This window comes from Gallinula chloropus, assembly GCF_964237585.1.
Source record: "Gallinula chloropus genome assembly, chromosome: Z".
Lineage (NCBI taxonomy): Eukaryota > Metazoa > Chordata > Aves > Gruiformes > Rallidae > Gallinula > Gallinula chloropus.
Genome location: NC_140089.1, coordinates 87955288 through 87978773, shown reverse-complemented (window position 1 = coordinate 87978773; position 23486 = coordinate 87955288). Strand labels below are relative to the sequence as shown.

Genomic DNA, 23486 nt, shown 5'->3' with positions numbered 1-23486 from the left:
GGCCCCCGGGCCCGCCGCCGTTGCTAGGGCAACGCCTCAGGGCCCGCGGCCGCCCGCTCCGCCGTGTCCCTTCGCCGCCGATTCGCCAAGGCTCGCGCCGCCCTTTCCCCGCCGCGGGGTCGGGGCCCGAAGCGGGGAGGGAGAAACCGAGCCAAGCAGGAGCGGGGCTAAGAAAAGAAATAGGTAAATTAAAATAAATTAAAGCCAGGAAGCGCCGCCCGCCTGGGCCCGTCCCTCCGCCCCCGGCGTGGCGAATGTGCGGCGCAGGCGGGGGGCGGAGCGGGACGGGACGGGACGGGACGGGACGGGACCGGACGGCCATGGCGCTCCTGCGCGGTGAGGCTCCGGTCGGCCCGTGTCGGGCGGCTCCCTGTCCCCGGTGTGGGGCACAGCGGGGGCCGCGGCGCTTCGGCGGGGACGGCCACGGCCTCCCGCCCGCGCAGGGAGCGAGGCCCGGGGCGGGCGGGCGCCGCCAGGGTGGGTCGGGCCGGGGCCGCGGTTGTCCCGGGGCGGCGGGAACGGGCCGGGACGGGACGGGCCTGGCCGGGCTCTGCCGCGGCGGCGGGGCCCGTGAGCCCGCTAGAAACGCCTCACGGAGCCTCCGAGACCGCTCTGCCTCTCCGGGAGGGTGTCTCACCCCAGCCCCGGCCCCTCCGGGGTGCGCCCGCAGCCGTGCGGGGGGCGGCTGGGAATAGAGGCGGCCTGCGGAGTAGCGCTGCCCGCCGGCCGTGCCCGGGGTCGGTCGCCAGACGCAGCGGCCCGGGGGTGGGGTGGGTGTGCGCCAGCCCGGCTGTGGTGCGGGGGGTGTGTGTCTGTGTATCTGTGTGTGTGTCTGTCCGTGTGTGTGTGTCTGTCTTCCCGTGGTGTGTCTGTCTTCCCGTGGTGTGTCTGTGTGTGTCTGTGTCTGTGTCTCTGTGTCTGTGTGTGTCTCTGTGTGTCAGTGTCTTCCCGTGTCTCCTTGTCACCTCCAGCCCCTCTTCTCGGTGGCTGTGCAGGACACGGGCTGAGCACCAGCAGTTCCCGAGGGTGTGTGTGTGTGTCTGTCTGTGTGTCTGTGTGTGTGTGTCTGTGTCTTCCCGTGTGTGTCTGTGTGTGTGTGTCTCTGTGTGTCTGTGTGTGTGTGTCTTCGTGTGTGTGTGTGTGTCTGTGTGTGTCTGTGTCTTCCCGTGTCTGTGAGTGTCTGTGTGTCTGTGTCTTTGTCTGTGTGTGTTTGTGTGTGTCTGTGTGTGTCTGTGTCTTTGTCTGTGTGTGTCTTTGTGTCTGTGTGTCTGTGTGTGTCTGTGTCTTCCCGTGTCTGTGTGTGTCTGTGTGTCTGTGTCTTTGTCTGTGTGTGTCTGTGTGTGTCTGTGTGTGTCTGTGTCTTTGTCTGTGTGTGTCTTTGTGTCTGTGTGTCTGTGTGTGTGTGTCTGTGTGTCTGTGTCTTCGTCTGTGTGTGTCTGTGTGTCTGTGTCTTCCTGTGTCTCCTTGTCACCTCCAGCCCCTCTTCGCCGTGGCCGTGCAGGACACGGGCTGAGCACCAGCAGTTCCCGAGGGGGTGTGTGTGTGTCTGTGTGTCTGTGTGTGTCTGCGTGTGTCTGTGTGTCTGTGTCTTCCTGTGTCTTCTTGTCACCTCCAGCCCCTCTTTGCCGTGGCCGTGCGGGACACGGGCTGAGCACCAGCACTTCCTGAGAGGCTTGGGCACAGGGAAGTGCTTTGTGCTCTCTGTGGCTTTAACTTCGTGTCTTTTACAGTGGGGTTCGCAGATTGCACAGAATTTTGGGGGTTGGAAGGGACCTCCAGAGATCACCGAGCACAACCTCCCCCGCCAGAGCAGGTTGCCTAGGACAGACTAAGATAAATCTACCCTGTAATGCCTGGTCTTGCTCAGAAGTGAAGCAGGGCGTTGTGGCTGGTTGGCAGTGCTTTGCTGCTGGGCACGCTGAACCTAAACAATAACATGAGTAACTCCTGGTTTGAGGTTTCAGTGCTGAAAGTCCATCTAGTCCCTGTTGCAGTAGTTCCATGTTGCTCTGCTGAACTAGATAGTGCAGGGAGCAACTTTGCCTGTGCTTGCTTGGTGTTTATTCTCTGCACCTCTCTCACGATCTTACCTCATGTTCTATACACTGATCTTGCTCCTTAAGTTGTTTTCTTGAGGTTATGATTGGCTTTTAGGTCTTCAAAATAGGATCTGCTAAAGGAAGTTCTTCATACCAGGAGAAATGTTGGAGGCTGAGAGAATATTTCAGGTCTACAGTAGCAGATCCCTCTTCAACAGCAGGTGGTTAAGAAAAAACAGGTTAAAAAATGTCTTTAATCGGGTGTTTGATAAGGATTGGGAGTGACCTTTGCTTTCTAACCCCAAAAGTTATCAGATCCCCGTGCATTCAGTACTGTTCTGCTCTCATCAGATGTTTATCACCTTGGTAAATCATGGAGACTCTTGTCATGGTAGTGTAGGACGGTACAACTTTGTGGGGGCTCAGGAAGAGCTGTCAAAGGCTCAGGACTTCAGCCACCCCTTCTTACCCCTCTTGAAGTGCTGTGGAAGGAGTAGCATTTGTAGACATCTCCAACCAGCCTAAATTAGCTGGGCTCTGCAGTAACACACCCTCATGGGAATGGCTCTGTGGCCAGTTGAATTCAGCGCAGCATCACTGCTAGGGTGTGCTGGATTGGGCTGCTGCTTCTTCCCCCCCTTTCTGCCTCAGTCCAGCCGTCTCTCTTAGCATGGACCTGTGTTCTGTTGAGCCACCAGAAGGTGAATTCGTCACAGAACTGATCCAAATGAAAGTCACCCCTCATTTTTGGCCGACTCTGGGTTAGTCTTCGGCTAATGCAGTCGTGTGATCTGCTTTGATTTGCGCTTTGGCCCCACAGTGCTGCTGTGAAGTGGGCAGGAGTGAGCAGCCTTGGTGACAGAGATGTTGTTATTGTGAAAGGAGGGTTTGAGGCCAAAGTTCCGTCCTTGCCCCTGGACTGTTTGTTTATAAAGGCAACTCGGTGCCTGTGATTCAGCAAATACTGTGGATAACCAGCGACCTGGCCCAAAGGGAGGAGAGCCAAGTTCGTTTTGTGCTTGATCAAATCCCTCAGTGGGTCAGCAGCAAAGCCTTGTCATCAGGTGTTGCTGGCACAGTTTCACAGAATCACAAGGTTGGAAAAGACCTCCGAAGATCATCAGGTCCAACCATTCCCATTCTAAGCTGAACCATATCCCTAAGTACCTCATCTACCCTTTTTTTGAACACATCCAGGGATAGTGACTCAACCCCCTCCCTGGGCAGCCTGTGCCAGGCCCCAACAACTCTTTCAGTATTTTTTTTTTTTTTCTGATGTCCAATCTAAACCTGCCCTGGAGCAGCTTCAGGCCGTTTCCCCTTGTCCTGTCCCCTGGCTGCAGAGACCATCGCCCACCTCTCTGCACCCTCCTGGCAGGGCAGGGGAGGTGGGGAGAAGGGCTCCCCTCAGCCTCCTCTTCTCCAGGCTCAACCCCCCCAGCTCCCTCAGCTGCTCCTCACAGGATTTGCCCTCCAGCCCCTTCCCCAGCCTGGTTGCCCTTCTCTGGACTTGCTTCAGGACCTCCATGTCCTTCTGATGGTGAGGAGCCCAGAACTGGACCCAGCATTCGAGGTGCAGCCTCACCAGTGCCCAGTCCAGGGGCACAATCCCCTCCCCAGCCTTACTGGCCACACTGTGTCTGACACAAGCCAGGATGCCCTTGGCCTTCCTGGCCACCTGGGCACACTGCTGGCTCATGTCCAGTGTGGAGTCACCCAACACCCCCAGGTCCTTCTCTGCCTGACAGCTCTCCAGCCAGTCTCCCCCAGCCTGTAGTGCTGCTCAAGATTGTTCTGTCCCATGTGCAGCACTCTGCACTTGGCCTTGTTAAACCTTGTATGGCTTCACATTGTGTCTGTTAGTAGTTTTCAGCTTTAAAAAAACAAATAAATGTACAACCAAAGGAGAAAAAACCTCCTCAGTCAGTGGGTTGGGAATTGTTTTGGACTAAGTTGAATGGCTTGCTGGTATCAGTTACACAATGATTAAATGAAGATTGAACAGTGCTGATGGGTGCTGCATCTGCTGTGTCTGTAACAAGGGGTTGGTGCCCAGCATTTGTTCGCAGCCTGGGTAGAGGACCTTCCCCTCAGCACTGGCTTTGGTACTTCTCAGACCTCTGGATACACAGAGACCTCCTGAGGCAGGTGTTTTTGGTGACTGTGGGGTTCTGCCTGCAGCTGGGCTATTTGGATGTGTGATAGCAGCCCTTTATTCCTCTGAGGAAACGAATGGTGCTTCTCTGCTGCTTTGAATCACCATGGTCAGCACCATGTTTTGAGGGAAGCAGAGACTTCTTTTTAAGGTCTTCTGGGTGCCCCAGGAAGAAGCCCATGGGCAGCACCAGGGCCTGAGGGTGTTAATCTGTGTTGCTGTCTTCATGGCTTTGAAAACCACGTTGTTTTCTGTGTTTGTCCCTGTGCTGGAACAACAATTCTTGCTTAGTTTTACTCCAGGGTGTTTCCCAGGTGTGTTCACTGCAGGTTTCAGGTCCCAGCAGTGTGCTCAGGTCCTTGTCAGCAGAGCAAGCTTGACCTTCACCGTCTTTGGAAAGACCTGTCCTGTAAACCATGCAGCCTGGGATCCAAGGACAGGCAGGACAGAGGAGCACCCTCTCCCTGACAAGCCAGCCAAAGAACGCGGGGATCACACGGCCGCCGAGGGCAGGCTTGGAAACCTTGCTCACCAGCAGCTTCATCAACAGGCCTTTTCCTTTCCCTTCATTCTTAGATCTGCATTTATCCTGGCTGTTGCTTAAAATAGCTGTGGGTGCTTCAGGGCAGCTGTATAAGAAAAAAAGGAGGGGGGTGTGTGAGCTCTGTGGTTAAACTGGGGGAAAGTTCACAGCCTGCCTCCCACACACCCCTGCCTACAGTCACTGAGTGCTGCTGCCACAGGCAGCCAGCAGATGTTCGGTTCGGTTCAGAGGCAGCTACTTCTGAGCTGGAATTCATGTTCCCTGCTCCTGGTGGATGCAACAGGTGCTCCCACAGGCTCCCCTGACTCTTGAAAACTGAATTTTCTTCTCTGAAACTGGAAGACTGATGCTAAAGGGGTTTAGGTGGCCTGTGAAGTTTTGGAAATAGCGTGGAGTTCTTGGTTAGGGAATGTTCTTCCTCTTCAGTTAGAGGACTCAAAATGCATGTAAAAAGTTGGGGCTTGGGGTTGTTTTGGGTTTTTTTTTTTCTTTATTATTTGCTTTTTCCTTTGTGAAAACTGCTTCAGAGTGTAAGCCAAGAATCTGCTGTTTCTTCTAGGATGAGGGAATGGCCTCTTTGTGTCTTAAAAAGAACAGTTCTTCGTTGGAGCATGTCACAATGTCTGCTGGGGGGGTTTCATGAGTGTTCCTTCCCTGCTCTTACTACACTAGCACTGTTGTGGATCTGGCAGCCCCCTTTGTCCAGTACCCAAACTACCTGGGTTGTTTTTTTTTCAAACCTCTATTAAAAAAAGAGTCTTTCTGCAATCTTCCCAGCGTTTCTTAGTGGCCATCAATCCTGCATACCATCCCAGTTTAAATTGCTATATCCTATGATGGAATTGAGTGCACCCTCAGCAAGTTTGCGGATGACACCAAGCTGAGTGGTGTGGTCGACACCCCAGAAGGAAAGGAAGCCATCCAGAGGGATCTTGACAGGCTGGAAAGATGGGCCCAAGGGAACCTAATGAGGTTCAACACTGCCAAGTGTCAGGTGTTGCAGTTGGGCTGGAGGAATCCCAGACACAGATACAGACTGGGAGAAGAGCTCCTGGAGAGTAGCCCTGCTGAGAAGGACTTGGGGATTGTGGTGGATGAGAAGCTTGACATGAGCCAGCAGTGGCTCTTGCAGCTCGTAGGGCCAATGGTGTCCTGGGCTCCATCAGCAGAGGAGTGGCCAGCAGGGACAGGGAGGGGATTGTCCCTCTCTGCTCTGCCCTCCTGAGGCCCCAGCTGGAGTCCTGTGGCCAGGGCTGGGGCCCAACACAAGGAAGATGTGGGGCTGCTGGAGAGGGGTCAGAGGAGCCACAAGGATGATTAGAGGGCTGGAGCACCTGCCCTACAAAGAGAGGCTGAGAGAACTGGGCTTGTTCAGCCTGGAGAAGAGAAGGCTGTGGGGGGACCTCATTGCAGCCTCCCAGTCCCTGAAGGGAGCTTATAGGCAGGAGGGGATTCAACTTTTTAAAAGAGCAGATAATGGCAGGACAAGGGGGAATGGACTAAAGCTAAAGGAGGGAAGGTTTAGATTAGATCTTAGGGGGAAGTTTTTTACAGAGAGAGTGGTGAGGGGCTGGAACAGGCTCCCCAGAGAGGTAGTGGATTCCCTGTCCCTGAGGGTGTTCAAGGTCAGGTTGGATGGGGCCCTGGGCAGCCTTGTGTAGCTCCAGGCCTGTGGGTTGGTGTCCCTGCCTGTGACAGGGGGGTTGGAGCTCTGTGATCATTGGGGTCCCTTCCAACCCAGACCATTCTATGATTCTATGATTCTATACCTCACTTATCTTGACTGCATGGCTTCATACAGTCCATATTTATTTACAAAGCCTCTTGTGAGCTTAGGATGTTACCCAGTTGAGGCTGGCACGCCGGTTTTTTTATTTTGCTTGCTAAACTCTGGGTGACTCCTGCTTGTGTTGCAGGTGTGTTCATAGTGGCAGCGAAGCGAACGCCTTTCGGCACCTATGGGGGTTTGTTGAAGGACTTCACAGCCACCGACCTGACCGAACACGCTGCGCGGGCGGCGCTGGCGGCTGGCAAGGTGCCCCCGGAGATCATTGACAGCGTCGTCGTCGGCAGCGTCATGCAGGTTGGTAGCACGGGGTGTGTACAGGTTATTTTGGGTCATCCCCTGTGGTGTGGAGCTGTGGACAGTTACTTCTCTCCTTTGCAGACAAGAATAAACCAAGGGGGGTGGAAGCGGAATGGGTGAGTAGCCTTTAGAGTGCAGTGTTTCCTCTTCGTGTCTAAGGGACGTACCCCACATGAGCTGTGGGGTTACTGGGAGTGAGCCTTAGCTTGCTTTTTTTAGTACCAAAGGTACTAAACTAGGACAAGCTGATCTTCTGAAAAACGTGGAGTCATTAGATGGGCTGCAGGGGGACCTCATTGCAGCCTCCCAGTCCCTGAAGGGAGCTTATAGGCAGGAGGGGATTCGGCTTTTTAAAAGAGCAGATAATGGCAGGACAAGGGGGAGTGGACTAAAGCTAAAGGAGGGAAGGTTTAGATTAGATCTTAGGGGAAGTTTTTTACAGAAAGAGTGGTGAGGGGCTGGAAGGGGCTGCCCAGAGAGGGGGTGGGTGCCCATTCCCTGGGGGTGTTCAAGGCCAGGTTGGCTGGGGCCCTGGGCAACCTTGTGTAGGTCCAGGCCTGGAGGTTGGTGGCCCTGCCTGTGGCAGGGGGGTTGGAGCTCTGTGACCCTTGGGGTCCCTTCCAACCCAGACCAGTCTATGATTCTATGATTCTATGATTCTATGGTGAGTTGCTAATCCTGGTACGTTTTTCCTATTTTAATAACTCATGTTGTGTAGCTCAATGATCACTGAGTCTTCAATGAGTGTCCCTTTTCTTTCTAGAGACTGTAACTGATCTGAATCCATTTGCCTTGAATTTTTTTTTGAGTGAGTATGAGTTTGAGCTGGAAGGATACATGCCTTGATTGGCATTCACATTTGGACAGTCCTTTTTCCAAGGAGTTTGCAATGTAGGTGCTATTGTATGCAGAGCAGAACTGTGCTTGCCTGCCCATCTGGATGCCAGTCTTTGCTTTAGACAAGAAGGCAAAAGGCATTTCTGGTTTGGTTTGGTTTGGTTTGGGTATTCCAGCTTCACTGTTAATGTGGGCAGGCACCCTGACTTTGCACTATGTGCTTCAAGGATGCAGAAGAAAAAAGTATATGAGAACATTGATGATGGGTGGAGGAATGTGCAGTGTTCCTTCTGAAGCATTTTCAGCTGCTTTTTAAAGTTTTGCAAGAGCTGTGACCTAGAAAAAACCCCCCAAAATTGCTGCATCCAAATCTCTTGTAATATTTTCACTCAGAAAAAATAGCTTTCTCCCAATAAAATGTATTTTCAAGTTGAAATTGTGTTTCAGTAGATCCCAATAGATTTTCTTTTTTTTTTTTTTAGTCCTGTATTCCTTTAAAGTATTATTTGATTATGTTTAAGTAACTGTGAATGTGTGACCATTTTAAATTCCCCTTCTTCCACAGAGGTGGCTTGATTAGATTATTTTTTTTCCCTTGAACTTGCTTCAGAAAGTAGCGTTGTGCACAGAACTCTACTTTTATAATACCTGCTAGCTTAAGGCATGATCCCCAAGAGCCTCTCTGTTCTCTCTGTTTGGAAAAGATCACAGATTCACAGAACTCTAGGGGTTGGAAGGGACCTTTAGAGATCATCAGGTCCAACACCCCTGCCAAAAGCAGGTTCCCTAGGAGAGGTCACACAGGTCCATTACAAACCAGCAGCAGAGCTGTTGCAATTTTACTCAATACCCATAATCACCATCATCTGCCCACTCAGTAGTTGAAATGTGGAAGCCTGGTTTTCTTTCTCCATGTTGGAGCCTGGCTTGTTAAAGGAGTGAGTTCTGCAGCGAACTGCTCTGTGTGGGGTACTTGGCTTTTCAAACAGCAGAAACATCTTTGGAAAGCTTTGGAGAAAAGAGATTTCATTGTTGGAGGAGACCAGGGTCCAATTAGAAAGTCACAGTTAGGGAATTTCACAAAGTTGGGTATGAAGCAGTAGTGGCATCTCTGCCTTTTCCACACTGCCTTCTCTTGGGGCCCTTCCCCTGCTTGTCTGAACAGTTTTCATTTACCTTGAAAGAACTGCTGCTGGCCAGTCAGGATCTGCTCTTAGCCAGGCTGTTGTGTGTATGCGGTTTTGAAAAGAAATGATGTGGGAAAATGTAACAGAATTAAGCTGCTGACTTCTGTCTTAACATCTGTAGTGCCTGTTTGGGCCTCTTGCCTACCTCTGAAGATGCACAGTCTCTTTAAAATGCACGTGGAGCATACCCTTGGCCCCTTCTTGATGGTACAGGTGGCGTCTCTCTGCAGCAAAGTGCTTCTCATGACTAGTGGGGTTTCTGTTGAACATGCACCATCTTCCATCAAGTGTTGCAATTACACCTTCCTGACTGTTCAGCCAGGCTTTTAACGTTGCAGATAAATCAAGAATGTAACAAAGCCTCCTCTTTGTCCTGCCTGCAGAGCTCAGCAGATGCGATTTACATCGCCAGGCACGTTGGGTTACGTGTGGGAGTTCCCGTCCCCGTTCCAGCCCTCACGGTCAACAGGCTGTGTGGCTCTGGTTTCCAGTCCATTGCCAGTGGATGTCAGGTACAAAGCTCTTTTTTTTTTTTTTCTTTTTCTGTATTAGTTACAGCTTTATCAGGCTGTTAACCTGAGAGAAGAGATGGGTGTACTTCATGTTCATCGTGAGTCGTAACGTGGTAGAGATCTCCCATTGCCTTGGATGGCTTTGTGCAGGAGCCCAGCCTCCACAGCACTGTATTTTGGTGGTTGGTTTTAAAAATCTTCATCACAGCTATTTTAAGTTTAACACAAGGAATGCAGCACGTATTAGCCAGTGAAACATTGTCCTGCCATTTAAAAGGGTATAAACAGGACAAGGGGGATGGATTAAAGCTAAAGGAGGGAAGGTTTAGATTAGATATTAAGGGGAAGTTCTTTCCAGAGAGAGTGGTGAGGGGCTGGAAGAGGCTGCCCAGAGAGGTGGTGGGTGCCCATCCCTGGGGGTGTTCAAGGCCAGGTTGGATGGGGCCCTGGGCAATCTTGTGTAGCTCCAGGCCTGGAGGTTGGTGTCCCTGCCTGTGGCAGGGGGTTGGAGCTCTGTGACCCTTGGGGTCCCTTCCAACCCAGACCAGTCTGGGATTCTATGAAACAGAGCACAGCTGTGCAGCAGTTGCTCTGTGTGATCCTGTCTGTATGAAGGGGAATCAGGGGCCAGCAAAGCCACAGCAGACTTTGATCTTTTGGTTGTTGTTTATCTTCTCACCTAGCTGGCAGTGCAAGCCTCAACCCGTGCATTTAATTGTCTTTCTGTTCAAAGATCCAAACCCTCTTGTGGATAAGATGATTTATAGCATTGCTCCTTCTAAAATAGAAGAAAAATCAACATCTCTTTGAGTGGCCAAAACCACTCAGTAAAATGGCACAGTGGTATAGTGATTTTTATTTCATTTGCTCATACAGACCAGCTGTCCACAACTAGCAGCAGTCTAGACTTTACAAAATGAAAGGGTACTTTATGAATATTTGAGCAACCACATAGTGGTGGGTTTGGGGTTGGTTTTTTTTTTAGAAAAAAGTTCCCATTGACTGGGGAAATATTTTAGAGCTGATCCTCTAAAAGAGAAAGTGTACAAGACAATGTACAGTTAAGTTTACATGTTCATAATAATACCCACCTGACTGGTTTTGCTCATGCTTTCTGCAGAGGTTATGCATCTTAGCCTACACTGAAAACAAATCTGTTAGAGAATTTGACCACTCAGGTGTGAGATCTTCTTCAAAGATGGCATTTTGTCAGTGCAGCTAATCGTTCTGTGTGATTTCTGCAGAATCAGTTCTGAGCTGCTTACTTGTGCACAGAGTTTCTGGTAACTATGGGAAGTGTCTCAACACATATTACTAAAAATCAGTCATTATTAACTAGACATCTCAAATGCCTATCAAGAGAATTTTGTCTGCCTCCATTCCAGTCCACAAATAACTTAAACTGTCCCAGCTTGAAGGAAGTGGAATTACTGAGTAGTCTGCTAGTGTGTTTAGGAATTAGGGCTTTTAGGGTCTGTGCACTTTGCCAATGATGAATTAGTATGTTTTGGGGAATTCTGTTGGCTGCTTACCTGAGTAATGTTAAATGATGTGTCTTCCTTCCCCTTCCCCTTCCCCTTCCCCTTCCCCTTCCCCTTCCCCTTCCCCTTCCCCTTCCCCTTCCCCTTCCCCTTCCCCTTCCCCTTCCCCTTCCCCTTCCCCTTCCCCTTCCCCTTCCCCTTCCCCTTCCCCTTCCCCTTCCCCTTCCCCTTCCTTCCTGAATCATAACCTCTTATTTCAGGCTTGGAAGTTTAATATGTGTGCCTTTTGAGAAGAGTCTGTGGTGGTTTGATCCTGGCTGGGGGCCAGACACCCACCAAAGCCGCTCTGTCACTGTCCTTCTCAGCTTGAGAGGGAGAAAATAGATATTGAGAGGCTCAGGAGTGGAGATAAGGGCAGGGAGAGATCATTCCACAGTCAGTGTCACGGGCACAACAGATTCAACATGGAATAAAGGAAGGAAAACTCTGAAGTTGTGACACTACACTACACAGTGAGACCAGAGTCAGACAACGAGAAGTAAAACGACACCTTAAACCACCTCCCCCAACCCCTCTCTTCTTCCCAGACTCAACTTTACCTATGATTTTGCTCCCTTCTTCAGTCCAAGTGTCACGGGGGAGATGGGGATGTGGGTTTTGGTCAGTTCCTCACCAGTTGTTTCCTCCTTAGCTGGGATGGGGGGGTCATTCCTCACCCCCTTCCCCTGCTGCACCGTGGGGTCCCACCCACAGCAGACAGTCCTCCACCAACTTCTCCAACGTGAGTCCTTTCCCACGGGGCTCCAGCTCTTCCCCAGCTGCCCCAGGGTGGGTCCTTCCATGGTGTGCAGCCCCTCAGCCCCAGACTGCTCCAGCCTGGTCCCCCAGGGGTCACAAGGCTGCCAGGGTCTTGCTCCAAGGTGGGTCCCAGCATCTCCTGCATGTCTCCCCCTGCTCCAGCCTGGGGCCTCTCCACGGGCTGCAGGTGGGGTCTGGGCCTTTCCCATAGGCTGTGGGGGGACACCCGCTCCACCATGGGTTTCTCCAGGGGCTCAGGGGCATCTTTCTCTCCCCCCTTCCCTGCCCTTGGGGCCTGCACAGTCTCTCCCCCCTTCTCCCTCCCTTCTCTGGGGCACAGAGCGGCCGCTTGCGGTTGTTTCTCCTCAGGGTGACTCCCAGAGGCGCTGTGACCGTCGCTTATGGGCTGGGCCTTGGCTGCCCCTGCAGACCCTCCTCCTCCACCAAAACTTTGCTGTGCAAAACCACAACATCTCACCCCTAGTGCCTGTGAATCACATATTTAAGAACTATCATTAAAATTCACGTCCCATCAGAAATTCCCCACACTGCACTCCCCAGCTATGTTCAGTCTGTTTTGCCCATTCCCTCTTCCAATTCGTGTTCCTATCTCAGATTTCCTGAGCCTCATGGTAGGTGCCAGTAAGGACTGTGGTGGTTTGACCCTGGGTGGGGGCCAGACGCCCACCAAAGTCTCTCTATCACTCCCATTTTCAGCTGGATGGGAGAAAATACGCTCAACCATCTCTGAACCTAACCACAGAAGCATGTAGATGCTTAGTGGCTTTATTGCTCAGCCCTGTCATAGTGTGCACCCTTGTTCTCTTTCTCCCTCATTGATACCATCATTCCTTGCTGAGAGGAGGAAGAAGGAACACATGATGAAAGAGACAGGCCCCAGTCTTAATAGAAAGGTTAACCCTTCACTAATGTACAGGTGGCTAAGCTTGAATTCATTCTCTCTGTGTGGTTTTGTAGGTGACAAGGTCTTTTTCTAAAACACCACCAGTAAACTAATCCATGCTGTCTTGTTTTTCTTTTGACAGGAAATTTGCCTCAATGACTCAGAAGTTGTTCTGTGTGGTGGAGCTGAAAATATGAGCCAGGCTCCTTACGCAGTTCGAAACATTCGGTTTGGAACCAGATTAGGAGCAGAACTCAAGGTCTAGTACTTGTTTCACCTGTTTTTTTTCTCTTTTCTCTGAACCAAGTCGTGCTTACAGGGCAGTATAAACTATCAGGCCTGTAGCCATTATATCTTTGCAAATTAAATTACTGGGGATTAGCTCCACATTTAGTTGCTCAAAGCATTTATCCAGTATTCAGACATTATCAAGGCATTGGGCTCAGGCAGTCTCATTAGGCATGACAGTTTTCTGGCTTTTCCATAACTGCCTTTGAATTCCTGTTCCATGTTAAACACCTAAATAATCTCTTAGGCACAAAGCTTAGTTTCCTTGTTAAAAAACCCACCAAAGCACTGTGTATAATATAGAACCTTTTCTGATGTCAGAGGCTGTGAGACATGTGCAGTTTAGTGAAGGTGTGAGGCTAGCAATGGGTAGATGGAGTGGTTAAGAACATGCATACCTCCAAGTTGTAAGCACCTCTCAATTTAAAAAATGAAAACTTGACAGTAAATCCATTGAGAGATAAGTTACTTTTACATTTTCTTCTGAAGATACACCCTTAGTGAATGCTGTGGGCAAATCTTCACCAGGATCTAGATCTGCTCTGATAATTACCATTCACTCAGTGGGTCATAACCAACATCTGAATGATAAATTCAGGTATTTCAGGGTTTCAGCACTTTGAGGGTTTTTTCTGTGCTGTTTTTCCTTTATAACAGTGGTGAATCTGAAGTTTACTCAACTCTGTGCTGTGAATCTTGTGTGGCACTGAGACTAAGCCTCAGTTCCTGCAGAGAACACAAGGATTTGCTGATAATACTCAGTCTCCATAGATGTGCTGGGTTCTTACCATGGAGATAATTGAATCATACAGTTGCAGGTGAATGAGTGATTTATCTTGAGGAGCTTTACTGGGGACAGAGAGATGACAAAGCCCATCTGGACTGGCTGGGCTTGCCTTTATCAGGTTAAGTGAAGTTAGATTTGGGTAGTTTCTCATCTGAGATGTTTTACCCACAGCAGGTAAGGTGATTTTACCTGACAGGAGAGAAAGAGACAAAGAATCAGTAGGCTGCTGTGCCTCTTCACTGTTCCTCACCTTTCCTTCTCAGTAGCCAGCAAGACAGACGTGTTTTCTCTTAGGTGTCTAACAAATAATGTATATGCAGCAGTGGAATGCTAAGAATTACAGGCTTTGTCCAAACTTCTTGGGGCCACAAATGAGTGGAAAGAACTGGAACACAATATAGATCAGCTAAAATAACACACAAGAACTTGCATGCTGCTCTGCAGTGTGTTTGTTCTAATGTAAATAAAGTATCTGTAAGTAATCTGAGTAAGTTTTACAGACACATACAAGCTTGCAGGAGGCTGCTGGGTAATTAGAAGCTGCCAGTAACGAATGTTCATGTTGCTTTATTGCCGTGCTTTATGCTTTTCTGCTTGCAATGCTCCATGCAGTTGGAAGACACGTTGTGGGAAGGCCTGACAGATTCACACGTTAAAATACCCATGGCAGTTACAGCTGAAAATCTGGCAGCCAAATACAGCATCACACGAGAGGACTGTGACCGGTACGCCCTCAAAACACAGCAGAGGTGCAAGGCTGGTGAGTGAATTCAGGACTGGAGCTCTTCACATGACAGCAGTTCCAAAGCTAGGCCACTTTTAGCATCCATTCTGAGTAACTCTTGAGTTTTGTGTAGCTCATGCACCTCGGGGTGGTTTGTCTTTTTCATGCTTTTCGTTGCCCTGTGGTGCAGTTAGCCTGCTCCTAGTGGGGTTTGACTTTGAATGTACTGAGTCAGGTCTTGTGCCTATCAGCAGGTTAAGTAGTGAGCCACTCTCCAAGGGCTGTAATAGCTGTAGCAGTGCTTTTTGGAACTCAATCTCCTGTTACCTTCCTGCTGATCTTGTTAGCTAACTCCTGCTGTTCCCAGAATCTGCACTGGAAACTCCCTCTGAAGAGGCTTTTGCTTCTTTTCTTGTTTTCTAGGATTATTTTTATTTTTAAATTTCTGCTTGCTGTGACTGGCTCATCTTATTCCACACTAAAATGTGTCCTGTGGCTAACCAGGAAAGACAAAAGGCAATTTACCAAGAAAGCTCAGAGATAGATAAACAGCACCATATCTGGCAATTCCAGCATCTTAGATTTAAACCCCTTGAAATCACATCTGTGGAATGATCTGAAGTGGTTTCAGAGTCTTTGTTCAGTTTGGGGAGACAGAAGATTTGATTTTAAATCTGCTCACATCAGCGTTGTGGGCACAAAAGGTAGTGTTTAGTTGCCTGAATATTGGCATCTAATGTCATCCTAGATGACCATAGGTGCATTACATATGATACCTACAATGCCTTAAAGTGTCTTAGTTTGTTTAGGCACCTCAATCCCATTCTAAGATCATGACTGTGAGACTGTGGAGGAGCAGCTTGGATGGGTTCTTAGTTGATATAACAGTAGCTTGTTCTGGTTATCAGCAGAAAAAAAGGTGGCTCAGCTTTTCTTTCCTGCTTACTTCTCTGAGTTGAGATGTGAAGCTTCTTGTCCCTCTGATAAGCTGCAGAGTAGAACAACAATGCAGGGGGATGGTTACCAAAAATAAATGTAGTGGTTAAAAAAAAAAAGAGAGTACAGTTAATTTAAAGCTGAAATAACACTTTAAGATTTGAGACTTTCTTTGGAGAAGTTTGAGAATGTGTGTGTAGTGTTTTTGCACAGTTTCTGAAAAAAAACCACCAAACAGTAAACCACCAACCAGCCTACTTAAGCAAAGTAAAGCATAAATAATACTGTCTCTGAACTCTTGGCTGAAACAGGGCAAAAGTTGTGTGCACATGAACACAGATTGTTTGGCTGTGCTGTGCAATCCTCTTGGTGTTTTTTTTCATCAGAGTCCTTTTATTTTCCCTGTTGTGGTTGCAGCTCAAGAAGCTGGTTACTTCAATGCTGAGATGGCACCGATTGAAGTGAAAACGAAAAAGGGAAAGGAAAGCATGCAAAAGGACGAGCACCCAAAACCCCAAACCACTCTGGAACAGCTGGCAAAACTCCCCTCTATCTTTAAAAAGGATGGAACAGTGACTGCTGGGAATGCTTCAGTGAGTATGTCAGAGCCTTGGATTGTGTAAGTGCAATCCCTGAGGTTCTCCAAATTTATTGTCACTGTATTTATATCTCACCGAGCCACCTTTGGCTGTCAGTGGTGCCTCCTCATTTCTAATTCTGTTGTTGAATGCCTCTGGTTAACTCTTCCAGCCCCAAGAAGGCAGGGGATCCTTCAGTCCTAAGATTTGATTCTGGGGGTTGTCACTGTTCTTCCAGTGTGGCACTGACACTTCCTCCTCAGCCTTGAATTATGCAGTGGCTGTGTGTAATTAGCCATACTGCATTCTTTTGGGGGCAACAACTACAGAATATTTGCTTTAAAAATTGTATTTGTAAATATATAATGCATTGTATTAGTGGGCATGCTGCTCATCTTTGTACCACAATCAGTATTCTCTGTAAACCAAACCACATTTTGCTCTTGCCCAGAGCAGACTGAGTGCTTAGCAGCCTGTCATTACAGACTGTTCCTCTTATGGTCATTATCTTGGTAATTGGTTAATGTTCTTTGGGACATAAGGACCACTATGATCCTATAATCTGAATTCATGCCTAAAATAGATCACAGCCACAGTGAGCATGGGTTTTTGTAAAGTATCTTTCATAATTAATAGTGCATATGTTATCCACTATTAATAGTGTCCTTACAAGATATTTCCAGTGTTAGGGAGATTTTAAGTGGAAGAAATGTATTTTACTTTTATAAAACATTGGAATTTATTAAGCTTCTGTATTTGACTGTCTTTCACAGTCCACACAATATTGAAGGACTCTGGTTTGTTGTGAATATCTGCTAATGCAATTGTTAAACATTAATAATGGTGTCTCAGGTACAAGCTTTTTTTTTTTTTTGAGGGGCACATCTAGTTTAAAGTGTGGGGTTGGGGTTTTTTTGTTTGTATTTTCTCTCCTAAGAATGCTTTTGTATCTTCTTGCAAGGGAGTGTGTGATGGAGCTGGTGCTGTCATCATCGCCAGTGAGTCAGCGCTGAAAAAGCACAGCCTCACTCCTCTGGCAAGGGTGGTTGCCTATCACTCAGCTGGCTGTGACCCTTCCATAATGGGCATTGGTAAGTTGCAATAAAGCACATCATTTTGCAGCATCAAGCAGCATTAAAATGTTCTTGGATCTAGGCATCCTGAGGGAAGGAGAGGAAGGCTGCAGCGTGCTGTGTCTGGCAGCTGTGCCCACGTTCGTGTGCCTTTCTGCTTCAGTCCATCCATCTCATGCAGAGGGACTGAACCACGTCTCAGTTTAGATGAGATGTGGTACCTGATGCGTAGCATTAGCACTGGATTGTAGTCCTCTGGGCACCTTTTTTTTTAACTCTCTCTTTTCATAAGGCCAAAAAATAGACACTGACAGTCTTTTTAAAACCAGATCTCTCCTGAAATTTAATTTAGCTTATTTGTAAGCCTGAAATCCCATAATTAACTGTGTAACTACAAGTTGTTTTTCTCACCTCACCTCTTACTGAAGGAGTATTAGTTGCTTGAGCTAAGACTGGATTCCAGGATACACATCAGTTCAGCTATTATTTTGGCAAAACAACTAATTCCCTTTTTTTTTTTTAGTGAGTCCCATACTTTATGCTTCCTCATCAGGAGGCTGTTAATGCCAGCAAACCTCTGAGCCAACCCAGACACCCCAGGATTTGTCCCTTCTGTTTAGTTTGTAGACAGCATTGTATGCCAGCATCACTGTTCCTTTCTGTCCCTCTGTTCAGAGAGGTCATTGTTAACTGGTTCCATGTGTCAGTAGAAATGCAAATGAGGTATTGTCAGATTTGTTTTCTTGATCAGACTATCTGACTAACACAATCTTCAAAGCAAATGTAGAGGGAAGGTTTCTTTCACTGGACTTCATGCTGTCATTGTGCTTTCTAAACTAGCCCATTCTTTCTAGGTCAGGCAACTCTTTTAGCTTGTTTAAAAACTTCATAAATCATATGGGGGGGAACAGTTAGTATCCTAACTCCTTAACACCACAGCTTGTCCCTAGCAACTGAAAAGGACCAGATGAAATTCATTGACATGACAGGAACAGATCTGAGAACAGGAGCTTGGACTGAGCAACTGCCCTTTCACATACTGGCAGTGATAGGGAGCCCTGCCTCACATTGTCTGCTGAGAGAATTCATTAGTAAATAAAAAAAAAGGGGGGCAGAAAAAGTACTTGGCTGTCATTGATGGTCTTTGTGTTGTCCACATGAGACCTTCCCGTTGCTCTCACACATAACAGGCATTCCAGAGTCTCTCTGCAGTGAGATGTGTTTAAAGTCTAGCATTAAGCTGCCTGAACATTTCTAATAATCCACTGAGCTTTGATCTGAGTGCCTCCTTCTTTTAATTTTTCTGTCTTTTTGGTCATTTAATTATTTTTTTAAAATTTTTTTATTCTTTGAGCTATGAGTTTTCAAGACCCTTTTTTTTTTGGTAGTGAGATAGCATTTAAGATTGTTAACATTTTAGGATTGTTGGGGTTTTTTGTCTAGTGATCAGCTTCCATCTAACATCTCAATATCTTTGTCCTACAAGCACATATCTAATTGGCCCTTTCAGATGCTGTCTGAGTGTTTCCTTCCTAAGGTAGCTGTGCTTTGAGATTACTCTCCTCTAGTGGATTATACTTGGTCACAGATGTCAGCTTTCCTCCAGAGAAAAATTTATTGCCAAATTCTGTAATATTCTCCAAAAAAAAAAAACCCCAAAGAATTTTACTGTCCTCAGCTGACTGGACTTGGGTGCAAGGAAATATTCTAAAAGCTTTTTTGATGTGAAAAAAATAAATTGTATTCAGATAAATTGTATTAAGTTCACCAAAACAATACCTGTAACTAAACACAGCACAGCAAACTCCACCACAGCCTGCCATTTTCTTCTTTGCATACCTGGAGGCTGCCAGTTATGAGGGAGGAATAAGCCAAACCAGTGTTACTGGGGAGGAGAAGGCCTCAAAACTGTTGTGCAGTTGCTCTCTTTGGCTGGGGACTGTCAGTTCTCTTGACTTGAAAGCTGTGCATGTGTTTACCAACATAGCTGTGCAGCACTAATGACTCTCCTCACTTTCCCTGGCAGTGTGTTGAGAAGGCTGCCAAATAGTTTGGAGATTGAGGAGCTCTCTTGCTACCCAGTAAAGCAGGTGAGGGGCATATCCAGAATTCATTTGCTGCACAGAGCCTCATGGGATGGGATCTGGTGAAGCTTCCTGAAGCTGTCCTATGCAGAACATGTTTATAAGTTGTTACTAATTTATTGGTTAATTAACTGACCGTGCATACCATTTCCACACAGGCCCTGTACCTGCAATTACTGAGGTTCTGAAGAAAGCAGGACTGACCCTGAAGGACATGGATTTGGTAGAGGTAGGGGATATGAACAGTATCATTACCCCTGGTCTTTTTAGCAGAAAAATTAGAGGGCTGGAGCAGCTCTTCTAGAGAGAGAGGCTGAGGGATCTGGGCTGGGTCAGCCTGGGGAAGAGAAGGCTGTGGGGGGACCTCACTGCAGCCTCCCAGTCCCTGAAGGGAGCAGAGGAACAGGAGGGGAATCAGCTTGTTCAAAGGGCAGAGACTGGCAGGACAAGGGTGCTGGAGTGAAGCTGGAGGAGGGAAGGGGGAGATGAGATCTTAGGGGGAAGTTCTGAGAGGCTGGAAGGTGCTGCCCAGAGAGAGGGTGGGTGCCCCATCCCTGGGGGTGTTCAAGGCCAAGGTTCCCTGGGCATCCTTGTGTAGCTCCAGGCCTGGAGGTTGGTCACCCTGCCTGTGGCAGGGGGGTTGGAGCTCTGTGATCCTTGGGGTCCCTTCCAACCCAGACCAGCCTGTGATCCTATGAAAGATTCCACTCAGACCTGTAGCCCATCATCACTACGTGTAGGTGTTTCTGCATGTCTGGAGTCCACCTGTCATACCTCATCCACCTGACCTCTTCTCCATCTAGCTTCTACCACATGGTTGCAGAGTCGTTACTAAAATGCCAGGTACCTGGAAGTTGAAAATGGTGTGTTAGCATTCTGCAGGGAAAATACCCTCACTGCAACGTGAGGTTTTACTCTGTTGGCTGGACTGTTACTGTTCTAATTAGCCACACTTCTCTGTTTGTGACCGAGGATGGTTTTTATCAGAGCAGTAGGGTTTTTGTGAATACACTGCAATCAGAATACACCACGCCTTCTTTAAATAAAATATACCATGTACTTCCTTGCCAGAAGTATTTGAATTTGTGTTGGGGTGCCCTGTCCAAGTACCCTTGGACACAGTGTTTAATATTTTTCTCAGGTAAAGTGACCTGCAGAATCACAGAATCAGAATCACAGAATCAGATAGTTGTAAAAGACCGTTAAGATCATCAAGTCCAACTGTTCCCATCCTAAGCTGAACCAGATCCCTGAGCACCTCATCTCCCCTCTATTAAACACCCCCAGGGGTGGGGACTCAGCCCCCTCCCTGGGCAGCCTGTGCCAGGCCCTGACAACTCTGCCAGGGAAGAACTCTGCCCTCCCAGCTGAGCTGACCCTGCCCTGGGGCAGCTTGAGCCCATTGCCCCTTGTCCCATCTCCTGTCCCCTGGCTGCAGAGACCATCGCCCACCTCTCTGCACCCTCCTGGCAGGGCAGGGGAGGTGGGGAGAAGGGCTCCCCTCAGCCTCCTCTTCTCCAGGCTCAACACCCCCAGCTCCCTCAGCTGCTCCTCAGAGGATTTGCCCCCCAGAAGAAGCATCCTGCTTGAAAGCTTATGTGGGGTGTCAGACATACATGAACAGTTGTGCTGCTTCTCTGATGTTCAGGTGAATGAGGCGTTCGCACCGCAGTACCTGGCAGTGGAGAAGGCTTTGGGTCTTGACCCTGAGAAGACCAATGTCAACGGAGGCGCCATCGCTATCGGTCATCCTCTGGGAGCTTCAGGGTCACGGATTACAGCTCATCTGGTTCATGAATTAAGGTATGTACATGACATGATGCTACTGGTGCTGAATGACAAGGCTGATGTATTTACACCAGGGTGACTAAAATCTGGCAGCGTGCATCCTTTAAGCTCTCCCGTTCTCCTCAGTAAAAGGCAGTGGCTTTCCATGGGGATCTGTTACCTTTGTATGGTAGTGCAGCTCCTCCAGCTCACCTCCTCCTATTCCAGTCTGTTGTCACTACAGGATTCTTTGCTTCCTCTAGATCTGGTCCAAGCCCATGGTAGTCCATGGGAAGGCTTCCTTTATTGAAGCAGCCTTAGAGCAAGTTCTGTTCTTTTCTCAACAGGGTGCATTTAAAAGGGTTTTTTTGTCATGACCTTTCTCCTCTAGGCTGTTTTCAGAATTTTTTACTATTTTGGCTTGCTGGATACACTTACAGCTGTTTTTATCTGACTCTTTTCCCCTCAGGGCAGAGATCACTGTATCTTTTTGTTCATACTTGCAGCACTATCTTAGTGTTCAACCATAAAGCCTGAGTTAATTTGCACCTTGCAGAAAACTGGTTCTTGGAGCATGCTGCACAAAACCTAGCCTTTTCAAAGCTACTTTGGCAGTAAAACTCTATTTTACTTATGCCATTTTTATTATGTGCTGAAACCACAAGCATCCCATAATGCCATTCCTTGCCATTTTACATTTCTAAGAACAATGCCACGTGCCACCTTCTAGTTGGTAAAAGGCTCAAGACTTGCAACTTCCTGTTTTTCTACGGAAATATTTCAGCACCAGCTGAGTTTTGATGGTACTTTTCTAGAAAAAGAAGAACATACACAGTCTTAAAACGTCATCTTTAGCAGGGCCCAGTGGATGGCTAATTTCCTTTCAGAAAAACAGGACAACAGCTACTCTGGTTTCACGGATTTACTTAATTTTCCCTGTCACCTCTCCTGTGCAGGCGTCGCGGTGGGAAGTACGCGGTTGGGTCAGCTTGCATTGGTGGTGGACAAGGCATTGCTCTTCTCATTGAGAACACGGCCTGATTGATCCTGGAGTCTGCAGCTGTTGCCTGAATTCCTAATTCCCTGAGAAACCTCTGCCTTTTGTGACAGTGAAGCATCACTACCTGCCTTCTTTTTTGTGCCATTCCTGCAAGATAAAGGAGTAGCCAAGAAGTCTGAAATATGAACAAAAACATTCATTAATACCTTTCTCACTAAAGGAAGAGTAAAACCAATGTAATTTCACACTGATGAAGTATTTCCTAAAAGCCTCTTCTCAATCAAAGTTAATGTATTTCTGTAGGCAAAATTCTTTCCATTTCCTGAGGAAACTGCCTGTCCAACTTTCACCAAACTGCCTTAATATAGCAGTCAGCGCAGCTTTTTAAGCAAGTACTGCTTAAACTATTCTTTTTTTCAGCTGCTGCTGCTGCTGTCTGGCATATGTGCCTCGTTTATAATCAGGAAATGTGAAAATTTAATTGGAGACCTTCTGAAGTATATACTGACTGTAGGTTGATGGATGTGACCTGTACCCACAGGAAAAGAGAATGAGTGAAAGCTAAAACTTAACATTGTGTCTCCCAAAAGAACAATAAATATAGTAGAAAAAAGGCCCTGGAATTTGTTTATTCATTTGCTTTTGGAGTAAATCACTGTGAGAATTGTTAAGTGTTCATTTTCGGAGAGAATGATTTCCCTGGCTGAGGAATAACTGGTGTTTACCAGCAACCGTCCAGTCTTCCAAGAAGGGAGGTAGTGGCATCTGTGTTGCTGCATGGTAACTAACTACATGCACACAGCAACTCATGTCTTAACTTCCTCCTCTGACAGTATCTCTTGGGCCAGTTCATGTGGGTCTGTTCTCAGCCAGGTTGAGCAGTGCACATCCGACCGAGTTCTTGCGTCTCGCAGTGGAGTTACAAATCATTTGACATCATGCAGATGCCATACAGATGTCATGTGGATGGCATGAGATCTCCACTGACATCGAAAGCAGCCTACAGCTTGCTCTGCTGTAGGCATCTGTGTTAGATGCTCACAGTTAGTCTGACAGATCCTGTGTCAGAGGCAGCATGTGCTTCTCCAGAGCCTGGACCCTGTTACATAGACTCATGCCAAGAACTTCAGCTTTTATTCTTTGTCATCCTCTGTCAAAATACTGCTTATCTACAGCTTTTTCTTGCCACTCTGCTGGCATGAGCTGTGATGATTGTGAAAGGTGAGAGGCTCTTCAAAACCTGACTGACTGGGCTAGCAAGAAATTCCGGTCAAGGCAAGTACTGGTGGGTAACAGTTGAACTATGCCATTCCTGGGTTTTTTATGGAGGTAGTGTTTTTAATGGATGGAGAAATATTTAATGTTTTTTACAGGATTTGAAAAAAAACCCCCAGCTGCCATAAGGCAGCAAACCAGATGTTCATCTAACGCAGTGCATGTTTTCCCCATCCTACTGTATCTTAATTAGGGTTACTGGGGTTTCAGTGTTTAAGATGCAGTTGTCACGTGGATTTTATAAAGCAAGATGTTTTATACTCCCTAGTTCCTTCCATAATAACCGTTAACTACTTCAGTCTTCCTTCTCCTCTGTGGATAATCCTTGAACTCTTTCTTTTCAGAGAACTGGATGCATTTTTCCACAATCTCGTCCCCGTGTAGTAACAGTTCTTTCAGAGCTCATCACTGCCAAGTCATCAAGTGAGTCC

General features: G+C 47.7%; 1 protein-coding gene across 1 annotated transcript; it reads left to right on the top strand.

Moving 5' to 3' along the window:
- The first annotated feature begins 294 nt into the window (after positions 1–294).
- ACAA2 (acetyl-CoA acyltransferase 2) lies at positions 295–22390 on the top strand. The gene is made up of 10 exons (XM_084278679.1): positions 295–336; positions 6655–6821; positions 9232–9360; positions 12686–12802; positions 14231–14378; positions 15696–15871; positions 16818–16947; positions 19172–19242; positions 20662–20816; positions 21737–22390. Exons 1-10 carry the CDS (start codon positions 321–323, stop codon positions 21819–21821), a joined length of 1194 nt encoding a protein of 397 aa, XP_084134805.1. The 5' UTR covers positions 295–320; the 3' UTR covers positions 21822–22390.
- The last annotated feature ends 1096 nt before the right edge of the window (positions 22391–23486 follow it).